Source organism: Mercenaria mercenaria, unplaced genomic scaffold (assembly GCF_021730395.1).
Source record: "Mercenaria mercenaria strain notata unplaced genomic scaffold, MADL_Memer_1 contig_578, whole genome shotgun sequence".
In the NCBI taxonomy this organism is placed as follows: Eukaryota; Metazoa; Mollusca; class Bivalvia; order Venerida; family Veneridae; genus Mercenaria; species Mercenaria mercenaria.
In genome coordinates this window covers 1-15,844 of record NW_026463458.1, presented here as the reverse complement: position 1 = coordinate 15,844, position 15,844 = coordinate 1, and the positions used below count along the sequence as shown (strand labels likewise).

The 15,844-nt window shown below is 34.8% G+C and overlaps 1 protein-coding gene across 1 annotated transcript in view; it reads left to right on the top strand.

Moving 5' to 3' along the window:
• LOC128554625 (protein CREBRF homolog) overlaps nucleotides 1-14,228 on the top strand; it is a 30,646-nt gene extending 16,418 nt beyond the window's left edge. Inside the window, exons 3-7 of the mRNA XM_053535911.1 lie at nucleotides 47-1,121; nucleotides 1,779-1,865; nucleotides 2,436-2,844; nucleotides 4,113-4,309; nucleotides 5,049-14,228. Of these exons, the coding sequence (XP_053391886.1) occupies nucleotides 47-1,121; nucleotides 1,779-1,865; nucleotides 2,436-2,844; nucleotides 4,113-4,309; nucleotides 5,049-5,176 (1,896 nt within the window). The 3' untranslated portion in view covers nucleotides 5,177-14,228. The remainder of the gene's footprint in view (nucleotides 1-46; nucleotides 1,122-1,778; nucleotides 1,866-2,435; nucleotides 2,845-4,112; nucleotides 4,310-5,048) is intronic.
• The last annotated feature ends 1,616 nt before the right edge of the window (nucleotides 14,229-15,844 follow it).

Below are 15,844 nucleotides of genomic sequence, written 5' to 3'. Positions count from 1 at the left end.
TTACTGCTATTGTCTGCTTTTTAATTTAAGTCCTTTTTTTTTTCAGCCAAAAGAAATAGCAGAGACAATGGAGAGTGGATTTACGACAGGTGTTGTTGACCATCCACCATATATATACACCTGTGGAGACTTACCGCTATCTACAGATTTTGCTGATGCTAGTATTTACGCTTCAAGCCCTAATTCTCTTCACATATATGAACAAGAAAAACTAGACATGCAAAGCACTATGGGCATAAATACAACATGCACAAGCATGGATACTGGGACTACAACTGATGACTTTGATCTGAAGGCTCAGTATGAAGTGTCCCAAGACATTAGTAGTTACCCGCTGACTGATGTGTCAGCTACCGCTAGTCAGAACACTATTTCTAGCATGATGCAAAATGCAGGTGAGGTGTCGGTGTGGAGTGACAGTTTGAAACCCGCAAACCAGGATTTGTATATTAAAGTTGAGTCACCAGATGTGTCTGCACCAACTTTGGCAGAATTGAACATGAATGTAGATTTACTGGATGACATTGAATCATACATAAACTTTGAGATGAATGTTAGTTCCAGTGCTCCAGAAACTATTGTGAAGCAGGAACCAGGCCATATTCTGGAGAAAGAGCGGTCATTTGATCTGGTGGGGCAGGCTGGGGGCAGTGTTAATCGTGTATCGTCTACCAGTCGTGTTCAGTACACACCCAGTGTTGCTTCCATGTCAGTTGTGAAAACAGAGCCAGTTGAGACAAGTGGAAGTTGTTGGGAGAAGTATCAGAAGTCTTTCACGCCAATGACTCCAGTAAAACCTGAACTTGTTGTGCCACAGGTTGTCACTGAGGCTAAAGCACCTCTGACCACCATTAAGGAAATTGACATTTCAGACTTTACAACATTGCAAAGACTTCTAAATACACAACCCTCGCAGGCGAGGGTAAGTCGCAAGCGAACTGTTTCTGAGCCTCAGACTGTTGTGAAACCAGTATCTCGTAAACGGTCTGTAGGATCTGCTGGACTTGACAGCATGGAGTTAAAGTGGGAGGAGATAAAGCACTTCCTTCACATGGAAACACAGAATATCGGAGGAGAAGTTCCTGCTGTTCCAACTGTCAAAAGGGAGAGAACTAGATATGGTAAGTTAAACATTACCCTGCTAAATTTCTATAATGAACTTGTCCAACTTTCAGTTTGGACAGTACCATTAACTGTACTGACTGAATAGCGAATAGTGCAGATCATGATTAGACTGCTTGGATGTGCAGACTGATCATGATCTACACTAGTCGCAAAGGCAGACTCAATCGTGTCCAGCATGATAAAGGTTAAATGATTTCTTGAAGTAAATGAAACTCGATGTAGGCTAAAATATTTGAAATATTTACTTTGTAGATAAATTGCTGGGAAATGTATAGATTTAAAAACATTCTCGTGAATTGTCCCTTTTGGAATAACAAAGTATAAATATTCATTGACAGAACTCTTTCAAATGTCTATAATTTCAGTAGCTGTTTCCACCTTTGAAATCAGAAATGATAGTTGCATAATGCTAGGCTTTGCTGTAAACGACCTTTAAACATTTATGATTGTGTAATAATATATATATATTTAGACTCAACAACCTCTGCTATGACCTTTATGATTGTGTTGCTATTTTGAGATTTGACAAGCTATGTTTTGGCCTTCACCTTTATGATGGCGTTTTTATTTCTACTGCTCTTACACTACTTTCAGAGTCAGCCAGAACTTTCTTTTATGACCTTTAAACTTTATGATTGTGTTACTGTTTTTAGATTCAACAAGCTCTGTTATGACCTTGACCTCCAATGAAGATGATGATTCAGACAGCGACAAAGACTTCGATGATGATTCCGATTCAGGTTCAGTTACATATACTATTTTCATCTGTTACCAGTATGAATTATGCTTGTCTTAACAGTGTTTTTAGTTAAATGAAATAAAGGTACCATGTAAAACACAGTCTGTTCTAAAGAGAAATAAAACATGAAATAAATGTTTTACCTACTGTTTGTATAGTGGAAAAGACTTTTTCTGAGTAAGTCCTGTCAAAAGCTAGAGTTAAACTACAATGTAGAACACAACCATGTATGATGTTTGCCATTTGGACCCAATAAGGATGCCCTAGATTTTTAAAGTATACCCATAACTCATGTTGAAAATTTAAATCAATATTTATTACTCTTAGATGTAACATTCACCAGTCTGAAAGTAAGATTGTTGACTCCTAAGAAGGGCCTGGTGCTAAGATCATTAAAAGCTAAGTTTTCATATCAGTCTTAGATTTTAGTATAATGTTTGAATATACTGCTTATAGTAACAACTAATCAGAATATAATTCTGACACTTGGTAGTCAAACTTGTGTTTTATTAATCAAGAGGAGCCAGGTATAGTTTGAATATGTAGTAATAATCTGTTACAAATGTTTCAGATCTGGAGGGAGGACATGACATTGGTTCCCTAAGTCCTTCGGAGAGCCTCATTGGTACCAAAGAAAAACAGTATTTTTGGCAGTATAATGTCCAGTCTAAGGGCCCTAAGGGTACAAGGGTCAAATTTGAGCTTGAAGAAGACCCTCATGTACTGAATGACTTTGAAGACCCTGTGTTCGGATCAACAAGTACCGGGAATCTTTCTGGTATTGGGGTCTCTATCAAGCATGGAGGTAAAGCAAGAAAAGGGGATGGGAATGACATTGTGCCGAGCCCCAAAAAGTTGTGTCAGATAGGGCTGCAGTTACGTAAGATAAACAAGCAGATAAATGACTTTGTTCCTCTTGGTGAGCTTCCGTCACAGGCCAGGAGTAAATCAAGAAAAGAGAAAAACAAACTGGCTTCAAGGTTAGTATTGTGTACTGATAAGATAAGCTGATTATACTGACTGATTTTCAGGTTGTAAATATAAACATTAATAAGGTAGTTTTGCACGTTCAGATGAAGTTTTTTTGTACAAATGAGAATTTGATTAAACTCTGACTTTTCATAACCTCAGAATATACTTTCATATAGTTTTTGCTTGACTGATTTGAAGAATATGAACCTTACACAAGTTTTCATAATAGAAGTCTATCGGGGAAAAAACATTTTTGCATATAGAAATTTTTCTACAGTGTAGACTTTAGTGAAGTTACTCACACTCATTGATAAAAATATGGTCCATTATATGATGAAATTAAATGCTTATGTCTGTGTGCTTGCTTGTGACATATTTGCCCATGATTAAAGAGGTCTACATATTTCAAGCTGATTTTAAGACAACCTTTTTGTCATGTCAAATGTTTTAATGTCAAATTTTATCTTCAAAAAGATAGTTACGTTGCTGTTTTGATAAACTCATGGGTTGTTATTAATCCATAAAAGGATTTCCATTCCTTACACCGAGTCAGGCTTTACTCTAGGTTACCTGAATAAATGATGTGCGCTGTATCAAACATGCAGAACTACCTTAAGATTAAATTTGTTTGACAAACACAAAATTTAGAGGTAGTAAAGATATAAGTAGATTTCATATCTGGTCATTTTTTAACACAAGACTTAGTCTTTAGCAACAAATTTTAGTTTGCCTGAACTTTGGGCTGCTGCAACTAGAAATAGAAACTTCTCTTGAACAAGTGGATGGAAAACCTCTAGTTAAAGTGCTTGACAGGTCTTTTCCAAACTTGTTCAAAAGCATCTTAGCCAGTTCACTTGACTTCTGCTTTCTTACCAGGGTCCTATCCTATTCCGGGGTCAAAGTTTATATCGCCAAACAAAATGTTTCATTTATTGATTCAGTATGTTTGTGACATATTTAAGGTCAAAAGGTCAAGGTCAGTTGAGCATCTTTAGGGTAACCCTGGCTACAATGAAGTCCTGTTTCTTTTTACAGGTTCTCAGGTTAAGTCTTCTTGAATTTTAGACAAAACATTAATGCAGTATTGTTTGTGAAAGCAATGAACAAACTATTGTTGATAGGTGGCTTATTCTTTTTAAATTACAATTTTGCCACTTTTGTAAAATTCAAAACATTGAAACTGTAAAAATAAAAGCAAGCCATAAAAATATGCAAAGAACGTTTGAATAAGTGTACACGTAGAACATTGGTAATCTGTTTGATTTGCTCCTAACAGAGCCTGTAGGTTGAAAAAGAAGGCACAGCATGAAGCTAACAAAATCAAGCTGCACGGTTTGGAGTTGGAGCACCGTCGTCTGCTAACTGTGATACATCTGATCCGACAGAGGCTTTATCAGCGCTTGAAGAAAATGCCGACGGATGACAAAAAGTCCATGTCTGAGGTTCTTGAAGCTCTGATTAAAGAACATCTTGGTAAGGTCTTATTTTGTTTGAATTGTGAATCCACGGCTAATTGATTATGGTTGCTGACTCTGTATCACTTGTCCCTCTAGGTGTGGGTCTGAAACCTCCTCTAGGTGTGGGTCTGACACCTCCTGTAGGTGTGGGTCTGAAACCTCCTCGCTTGTGGAGTAGAATTATTCCATGTGAGGAAGCCATCAGTCTGACTAGTAGAGGGTTGGTGGTTCTACCTGGATGCCTGCCTTTGAACTAATGTCTAGGAACATAGGTTCACCACCACCACCACCACCACCACCACCAAGAAGAGGGGGTGTAATGAAGCTCAATTCTTCCTAAAATAGCAGTCAGTATCATAAAGTATTTACAACTAGTTATGAAACTATTGACCACTGTTATTCTATTTAAAATTGAAATTGAGTTCAAGTACTTGCAATCCCTTGAAGCATTTCTGTAAGACCTTATTGATGACAACTTCATTTACAGGCTTTATCTGGCTTCTAATATTTCATACATTTTCTGTATAGGGTTAGGAATTTGCTCAGCATGTTTTGGATACTTTGTGCAGTCAAACTTATTCAAGAGATCACATTTATCAAGAGACCACTTGCATTACGAGACTTGATAGAGCAAGTTATGTTGTACTAAGAGATCATTTGTGTTAAGGGACTGCTTTTTGCCCTTCCCTTAGGTGGTCCCTTAATGCAAGTTTTACTGTATCAGTTCAGTACCATTTACATTATATGTTTTGTAGGTGAGATGGTTGGTGGACATACGACAGACTTTGTCAATAGTGTTATCCATAAAGTGGAGGCAGGTGATTGGATGGGCGGTATATCGGTGCATGCCACACGATCATATCCTAAAGAACTGCATAACTGATGGTAACCAGGCAGAAAGTGGCTGTGTTATTTGACAATGTCTCAACTGAGTGTTTAAATCAGTGCATAATTCTTGTGCAGTTATAACTAATGGCTGATATATTGCAACTTGTTATTTCACCATGTGTTAACATCAACTTCCTATATCTGAAATGGCCGTCGTGTTGCTATCATTTTCAGCTATAATCATGAACTATTCTCGTCAGCTAGTACAAGTCATCAAGATCATTGCTCACCGGAATGATGACATCTACCCGAACGATAACATCTTGCTGGAATGATTACATAAATCAGAACAGTTACATCTGTGTGAAATGATTACATCTGTTATACATTGGAAATGTGTTTTAGAGTCAGTCATATGTAATAAATTCACATTTTGAACTTTCTGTGTTTACACATGCAAAACTTTCCTGTGGTATTCTTTAAGATTGACAGAAGTTTACTTGTAATATTACATGTGGTGGCACAGAAAGTGAATTATTTAGAATGGAAAATGTGCAAGTTTTGTTTATATGTTACTAAATTATATAAGACAAACCAGTGTATTTATACTTGTATTGGAGAGAAAAAAAATCATATAAAAAAATTGAAACCTTTGTTAACTTTCTTTGCTGTTAATGATAATTTTTAATTTTATTCAAATATCCAAATGAATTGTTAAAGGTGATCAAGAATAGTTAAGTTTGACATGTTTTAAGTTATTTGTTGTTTTTTTTACCTCAAATATGTGATAATAATTGTGCTGAAAATACAGAAAATTGTGCTGAAAATATATGAAATTGTGCTGAGATGCAGAAAAATCTGGATGTTATTTATGAAATAGGGAATGTTGATGATACATTAAGATTTGAAAAACTTAATTGGAAAAACTTCAGATGTTAAGATGATGTTAAGATTTGGGAAAAATAGGGAAAACTTCAGATGATGTGAAGGTAGAGAAAACTTCAGGTTATGTTAAATTTGGGAAAATGTCAGATGTTAAGATTGGGATGATGTTACAATGGGGGAAACTTCAAATGATACTAAGATGGGAAAAACTTAAGGGGATTTTAAGATAGGAAAAACTTCAGGGAATGTTAAGATAGGAAAAACTTCAGGGGATGTTAAGATAGGAAAGACTTAAAGAAGAAACGTATGACAAGTCATGTTTATTTTTAATGGTACACCGTTAGGTTATATCACCCGTGTTGTAGCAGCCAGGAAGTAGTGCTAAATGCTGCAAAATCAGTAATATTCATGGGCACTAATTTTTGTGGGTTTCATGGTTTTATTTATTGACAAAATTAAATCCAAAACAAAGAAAGTAATGATTCATTTACTTCAAAGTTGGATTCATAGTTTAATACTTTATATCAGAAATAGATATTATGGAAGAATTCACTTGGGTCAATGTCATCAAATTATTTGATGGGATAAAATAACCTTTGTTGTGCTAAATAAATAAAAACATGTTTTTGTGATGTATTGTTTCTGAAATGAATTCAACAGTTTAGGGAAAAAACTTTTGTAAGAGAAGACAACAGGTGTGCTGTATATAGATAAACCTTTATGTAACATATAGATAGACCTATACATATGTCATAATACTTAATTTACTTGATTAAAGAATTCTGTTGATAGTATTCAGGGTAGTGGACCCATAATGACAAACAGAAATTTCCATTCGTTTATGTATTTCCTGTGTTCTGATTTCGGCACAGTGAGGTATGAACAGAAGGCTAGACCTGTGCTAGTATAAGCTACATTGCCGTCAGTAAAATGCGGAAATGCTATACAAAACTACTTAATCACATGGAAATTTCCAGCTGCCATTAGAGGTCTATCACCTTAATGTGTAACAATGTCATATGTCATATAAGGTAGAAACGTTCAACACATAATAATGTGTTTGATTTCTCGGAAGAAAGATGATAAATCGATTTCAAGTTCAGGTGTACAATTGTTCTTCATGACAATTTGACCAACAAAGGTCTGAAATGTTTATATATGTTCCCAATAGATACCGGATTGGAATGAAACCTGTCACTCTTGTGTTACTGACTTGCTTTTATATTTTTGTTGTAAAATAGTGTTCTTTAAAATGTTGTTTTTTTGGGTGTTTTTTTTTCTTTCTTTTTTTTTTGATAATTTGATATGATGCAATATCTTTGTAGAATTTGATCTCATTTTTATGTTATTTCATTCTGTAAAATTGTTTCATAAAGTGACATGCATTTTTTACACTACGTTTTATTAAATTGTTTATTCATACATTAATTTTAAGACTTTCTCTCAGCCTTTTTTCATAATTTTTGTACATAAAACTTCTGTTACTTTTTATAGTGAAAAAGCTAATTGGATAATTTAAACATTAGTAAGTGTGAAGAAGCTAGTCAGTTTTGTTGCGTGTTTGGTGTGAAGTTAAGAATCTCTACAGTCTTTCTGTTAATTGAGAATGGCCATTAGCTCTCAGCTTGGACCTACATGGCTGAGAAGTTAACTCTTAGCCTGCTGCAGGCGAATTTAACAGCCTTTGCAAACAGCTTGGAACCAGATCAGACGCCGATTAAATCGGCGTCTGATCAGGTTCCAAGCTGTTTGCTACTCTGACAGTATTTCTTCCAATTTTGGAGCAAATTGAATGAACTTTACAATTTTAGCAGACGACATTTCCAGCAGACGACAATTTATCTAGCATGCTAAAGGTTAATGTTGCTGACTTTTAATAACTTTTCCCTCACTGCTATGTGTTTGAAACCTGGCTTGTGGGTCTACAGTTATTTCAGGTTTGTGGTTCTACCTAAATTTGTGCCCATATTTGCAGTAATGCCCAGGTGTTTCTGTTCCTTCTAAAGCTGGGAAGTCACTGTAATTGTGTTGGTGTGAATCCCAGTAGTTATCCGTGTACTTTAGTTTCTTGAAAGCTGTTATAAATCCCAAATAACATTTTTGATGAGCAAAACCATGTACAGTTACTTGTTCTTATCTGGTGCTTACAATATAGTATATGCTACAAGATTATAGATCCTACCTGGAATTGATTGAAGTGGATAAGGAGACTGGAAGTTACAGGTCTGCTAGAATTGATGTTTGCTATTTGTATGTTATTGATGTGTTAGTAATACACCAATACCAAGTTTGATTAACCCTTAGCCTGCTAAATTTCTAAAATGGACTGGTCCATCATTTAATTTGGACAATACCATTTATTATTCGAAGGGGTGTTAGTGGAAAATTTACTGACTGGATAGCGAACAGTGCAGACTATGATAAGCCTGCGTGGGTGTGCAGGCTGATCTTGGTCTGCACTGGTCGCAAAGGCAGAATCACTTGGCGCCAGCAGGCTAAAGGTTAAGGAAAATAAGTTAAACCTCACACCTGTTGTCTCAATGTGGATAGATTATTTCAAGAGATAAATATTTCTGTCTATAAATATGTCTGTTTTTAAGTTTTCTCCATACATTCCCTGAACAGTTAACATTGTTTCATGATTTACTGTATGCGATCATTCTGTCATTTCTTGTACATAATTATTCCATGTCATTATCGTGTTTAATTTTTTTAAAATTGAGTTTTACATTATTTGAATTATTTGCATGCATGTATATTTTAAATTTTTTATGATAACTATGTAAATATTGGTTGAATTGTGAGATGGTACTGGTTATTACACAATATGTACAGCCATGTTCGTAAATACGGGTACGCTTGACAGATTCAAAAGATAGTTGAAAATGTTGATCACTATATCATGTTGTAAATAACATCTTTTTGATTATTTTCTTGATTATTGATATAAAGTTGCCATTTATTTTATCCTTTTATCATTTATACACTGTGACTCTATATCTTCACCAGACAGTGCTTGTGGGGACAACATTGAAATTTCTGTGTCCAGTCTATGTGTTGGGGCAAACTGTTTGACTTTAATATAAATTTTGATTGGTAATTTTGTGGAGCATGGCTAGTTTTAAATTAAAATTCACTTCAATGCTTCTAAAGTTCATTCATGCCATGGATTTGTGTGAATTTTCATTTCAGCATGTGCATAGTATGCCCCAGGCCAGGAAAAAGGAAATATCACTCTTTGACACATACATGTCTTTTCTGACTCATTAAAATTGATATTGCATAGTGATATTGCATGTCCTTGTATATGTTATGTTAATTACCTAAGTCGCCAAAATTGTAATTTGTTCAATGTCAGCAAATAGTCAACATAAGTTATCCAGTTCTGTAATTATTATTTCTAATGTTAATAATGGAACACTTCCTTTTATGCACAAGATTAAGTTGCCAAGTAATACTTATCTGTTGAAACAAATACTAAATTTGAAATTATTGAACTAGATGAATACAGGAATGTTGTACTGGCCAGAGGCTCCCACAACTTGTTGAATAAATTCTGTACTGAAAATTGCTGGTATGGTGTGTCATTTATATAAACAGTGGATAGAACTTGATCAGAGTTCCACTAAAACTTCATATAATCAGAATACAACCTTAGCAGTCATCTGTATTGAGCAGCCATTTTCTTTAAACAGCCATCTAGCTTTCTTCCCAAATTTACTCTATTTCTGGCGCCATATAACCTATACTGTGTTGGTGCGCCGTAAAGCCCAAATAAATAAATAAATATTTCTAATACCAACTTTCCTTTAGCAGCCACCTGCCTTTAGCAGCCAGTTTGTATCATTCCCTTGAATGACTGTTTAATACAGGTTTAACTGTATGTAGCAAAATGTAGATATCTTGCTTAAAATGATAAATAACTATCGAATTACTGTTTCAAGTGTGTTCTGGAAATGCAAAAGAAATATTGATCATGGTAATGTTTATTAAAACAAGCACTGTGTTGGAGGTATAAATCACACTCATTTATAGACCTAGTACCAGTAAGTTTCATTTTATTGTGAATCTTTCACCATAAAGTGATAACAATATATATGTTATATGTTATATATATATTTGAAAAATTCGAGCAAGTTTGAATATTTCTCAGCAGCATTTTATTGACAGTGAAAATATTGTACCAGAACAGCCTTAGTCTGACCATTCCTACTGATGTCAGTAATCTTCTTATGAGTCTGTACAATTTACTGTAAAGCATCAGTCTGGTTACATGCTAAAATTACTCTTAAATTAAATACATTGTGGCTTTTTTTTGCTAAAATCTTCAAGCTGTTTGCTGATTAGAATGTTTTGACACATATGCTTAATTTTCAAGGCTAGCACTATCAATACTGGAACGCTCATTAAGGCCAACACCATCAATATTAGAGCTCACGTTTAGACTAACCCCAACACCATCAGTAGTATAGCTCTCCCTTAGGCTAACACCATCAATACTAGAACTCATCTTTAGGCTTACACCATCAGTATTAGAGCTCTAATTTAGGCTTACACCATCAATATTAGGGGGCCTCCATGACCGAGTGGTTAAGGTCGCTGACTTCAAATCACTTGCCCCTGTTCGATGTGGGTTCGAGCCTCACTCGGGGCGTTAAATTCTTCATGTGAGGAAGCCATCCAGCTGGCTTACGGAAGGTCGGTGGTTCTATCCAGGTACCCGCTCGTGATGAAATAATGCACGGAGGGGCACCTGGGGTCTTCCTCCACCAACAAAGCTTGAAAGTTGCCATATGACATACAATTGTATCGGTGCGACGTTAAACCCCCCCCCCCCCCCCCCCCAAAAAAAACGCCATCAGTATTAGAGCTCTCATTTTAACTAACACCATCAATACTATGCTCTCCCTTAGGCTAACACCATCAATACTAGAACTCTCCTTTAAGCTTACACCATCAGTATTAGAGCTCTCATTTAGGCTTACGCCATCAATACTAGAGCTCTCCTTTAGGCTGACACCATTAGTATTAAAACTCTCCTGTAAGCTTACATCATCAGTACTAGAACTTGCCTTTAGGCTAACACCACCAGTGTTTGAGCTTTCCTTTAGTCTAACATCGTCAGTGTTAGAGCTGTCTTTTAGGCTAACACCATCAATACTAGAGCTCTCCTTTTGGCTAACACCATCAGTACTAGAGCTCTCCTTTAGGCTTACACCATCACTACTAGAAATTGCCTTTAGGCTGACACCATCAATATTACATAACACCATCAATAGTAGAGCTCTCCTTTAGGCTGACACTTCACATCATTATAAGAGCTGTCCTCTATGTTTCTTCCATCAATAAATGAACTGTCCTTGTGGCTGCAACCGTCAATACAAGAGCTTTCTTTTAGGCTCACATCAGCACCTTCAGAGTTTCACATAGGTTCATGTGATCTTTACCTTAGATATTTACTTTATTACAGGAGCTCGTGTGTAAGATTGAATTCTGCTTTGCTAAAGCTTGCAAGAGCTCTACCGTACAAGTTCTGTATCTGTAACATTAAGTGAAATTTCAACTTGTTGTCCTTTTCATGTATTCTATAACATTTCAAACTGAAAAGTTGAGATCTGCCAAGGGTTTGACATCCAGTTTTTAAAAGAGTCTACCAAAATTAAGGAATTGCACGTAGCAAAATTTTGTTTTATTGATTGTATAAATGTTTTGAAATTAAAATGTATTATAATTTTTAGTTCGACTATACGAAGTATAAGGAGAGGTATCCTACTCGACCTGGCGTTGGTGTCTGCGTCTTTCCGCGTCCCCACCTTGGTTAAAGTTTTTTTTACACTTTCTCTTTTTTCTTCTTATCTCTGTAATTACTTGATGGATTTGATTCAAACTCAAAATAGTTATTCCTCATCATCACCCACATCATCTGACATAAGGGCCATAACTCCAATATTTCATGATTTATCCCCCCTTTTCACTTAGATTTTCAGGTTAAAGTTTTGCACTTTCACTCTATCTATGTTATTACTGAATCGATTTGATTCCTACTTAAAGTTGTTGTTCAACATCATCACCCGCATCATAATTATGACACAAGGTGCATAACTCTTGCACCATTATTTTATGAATTATGTCCCCTTTGTGCTTAGAATTATACTTATATAGTGTTTTGGTACACTTTATCTTTACCTCTCTTATTAGTTAATATTTTTGACACAGACTCAAGCTGCAATATCTTCATCCACCATTGGAGTCATTAAACACTCCAGTGACAGCTCCAGTTTCCTCAGAAGTGCCCAGTTTCACTATCCAGCATTGAAATAGTCAAGTGCGCTGTCTCCTGTGACAGCTCTTGTTTTCTATTCAATTGATACATACAATGTTCTCCTTTGAAATTTTGGCTGTATGTTGTAATCTTAGCCCTTTTTATATAAAAGTTCTTTTCATCATAAAATGATCTGAATAATGTATTATAAAGTACATGCCAGTCTTAATTCTGGCATCTAATTTGTTGAATTTGAGCTCAGTCTGAAGTTAACCAATGACGAAGTTGATTTATTAGACTGGACTCCAAACTTACTTTCATAATCGTTTACCCTGTATTATTATTTAGACTGATTTAAGTTTGTTCATATTGACAAGAGAGTACCCAAACAGCTGTGGTAGTGATGATGCTTGCTTCAGTTTTTACACAAACTAAAAGCTCTAAATGTAGAATGTTTGCTGGCACATACTGATTGACAATGTAGAATTATTAATTCCGCAGATTATTTGATTTGCACGACCAACTATCTGACTGGGAACTGTGCACTAACTGATTAAATGGTTGTGTGTCTTTACATAGAGTAGAACTTTCTTCTAAAATTATTTGAAAGATTTCTTTTACACAGGTTCTTAAATTAAAGTATTATTAAAGTAGAATTTATAAATTGATCAAGATTTTCCTGTTATCTGATTGATTTTTAGTGATACATTAGTTGCAAAAATGTACTTTGTGTTAAACCATTTTGATTGAAAGTCGAGAATTTAAGAAAGTCTTAGAACAAATAATGTTGGAGACAAAATTTAAAAATCAGAATTTCAAAGAAACCCTCCCATAGATGTCTTTTTTTCTTAGAATTTTTAGATTGCATTTTTATATGAAAACACTTCACTGCGTTTAAATTGAAATGCAATAAACTAAAAGCAACATTGCAAACTTTAAACAGTAAGATTACTGATAGCAATAGCAGTTAGGACTAGAGTTCCCAGTTAGGAAGTTGGACACACTTGAAAACTTGTATTCATGTACAAATTTACCCTGTGTCTTTCAGAATGGTGGATCAGTGAACATTTTTATACATAAACTTTTGTTTGAAACATTTAATAATATAAGCTTACTGTAGTATCAATTGTTGTGTTCTAGTTGTGACTAGCTTTGTGCTGGTCAACAGATTTCACATTGTTAACAAGTAACACAGTATCTGCTGAATTACCTTGTATAGTAATTGAAGTCTGAAACAAACATATAGAATTAGACCAAAGTAAATATACAATTTTAAAGTGATAAGCTGCATGCTATTGTGAGTTTTGATTTTATTAGAAGTGTTTTATTTGAAACTAGAAAACAAAGTGTCAGGCTAAATGTCAACATAGTTAAAACTTTGAGTTCTATTCAACTACCACAGGGAATTTGATCTCTCTGAACATAAAGAAAAAACATCCCCATTTGGAAGCCAAGAAAAGTAAAAATAAAATGTCCAGTTAATTGTAATGTGTATATATAAACTTAACTGGAAAGGTATTATTTTGATGTTGCAACAGTATCAGTGTTAAAGTAAATTAAGCGGAGAAAAGAATATACGATAAAAAGACAATATAGTTGCAGTAAAACAGTATTTTGAAATCCTGGCAGTTTGAATTGTATGTCCAGATTTCTACTCTTGTTATATAGATCAGACTGTTGTATGTATTCTGTAAAAAAAAATATCATGGTTAATATAAGTAATTCTGTTGTATATCACTAATTAAGGTATAAAACAAAGACAATTTTATGTAGATTTTATGCAAATTAAGTCAGATTGTATGGTTAAACTTGTATATATATATATGATCAATTTTCTCTGTGATTTCTGTGGTTCACAATGTGATACTTTCCCTTGTAAAAACACTATTTTTGATATATTTTGAAGAAAAAGATAACCTTTGAAATACACAACTCGACAATAAAAATAATTGAACTTGTATTTATTGTGTTCTTACTTTCTTTTTAACGTGCAGAACCAACACTCAGAGCTATTAGTGTTAGATACTACTCTGGCTTCAGTCATCGAAGTCCATAGTGTTTAGGTCACCTGGGTGTAAGGACCGGTGTGCTGTTGCATCAACGTTTCATTTTTAGCTCACCTGTCAGGTAGTGACAACGTGAGCTTTTGTGATAGCCCTTCGTCCGTCATCCGTCCGTCCACAATTTCCTGTGAACACGATAAAGACCTTATCGCATAGTGCGGCAATTTTCCTTTGATCTTTGCAGCATGTTTTACATAGTAACACACATTATTACTACAAAACTGTGCTGATATCTTACAAAACTGTTGCGATATATATCAACACGGAAATCTCTATAGAGTTTCATAAGAAAAAAAGTGTTCCGATATATATCAGCACAGTAAAACTGTTCCGATATATATCGGAACACTTTTTCTCTATTGAGGTCCTATCAAGGGAGTATAATTTTTTCCTTTCAAAGAAAAGATGATTTTAGCTCCAATTTACAGTTCACAGAGAAAGAATTGTCACAAACACCTACATTTATAAAGTAAAAGAATAAATAAACTAGAATATTTCAAAAACTTGATAGTTATTGCCAAATTCAGAAATACATGAAATATATGAAATTCTGAGATTTCTCAAATGTTTCTTTTTCTTGATTTTTTTTACAAACAAAACAACAAGTTTTACAATATGTCTGGCCAATGAAATGCAAAGATTTAAAACCAATGCAGAAATTTGTTGGGTACTTTTATCTGGGGAACACATTTTCTAAAACAGAAGTTTTAGTGTTTCAGTCAGCGAGGCGCAGAAAGGGAATCAAAATAGTAAAAATAATAATAAACAAATTTAAATGAAAATAATATATAATTTTAATGATAAACTATGCGATAAAACAGTTATAATATGTAGTGCTCGTGTGTTACCAGGATATATCAGAGCTAGGGGTACATCTCGTTATTTTTCTCTTCACATATCTGTCTCGGCCTACCGGCCTCGACGATATGTGCAGAGAAAAATACCCTCGATATACCCCTAGCTCTGATATATCCTGGTAACACACTCTCACACATACTATAACTATTACATATTTTGCAATTGCTTTTAATCAAACTTGCACACAATTGGTATTGGCATAATATCTCGGTTCCTTTCAAAAATTTGCCAGATCCCATCATTGGTTCCAGACTTATGGCCCCATTAAAGGGCCAAAATTTGCTATTTTGGCCATTGAACACGATAGAGACCACATTTTGCAATCGATTTTAGCCAAACTTATACACAACTTGTATTGGCATATTATCTCGGTTCCTTTTGAAAACTGGCCAGATCCCGTCATGGGTTCCAGAGTTAAAGGGCCAACATTTGCTATTTTGACTTTTGCAGCCATATAGAGACTTCATTTATTGTTTGATTTGATAATACTTGTAAACAGTATTTAACAAAAATAAATCTTGGATATAGGTTTTGGAGTTACGGCCCTAATCGACCCCTGAAAGAGCCAAAATTTGTTATTTTTTACCTTGTGAACATGATAGAAGTGACATTTTACATTTGATTTTAACCACACTTGAGGTTTATCTTGATGATC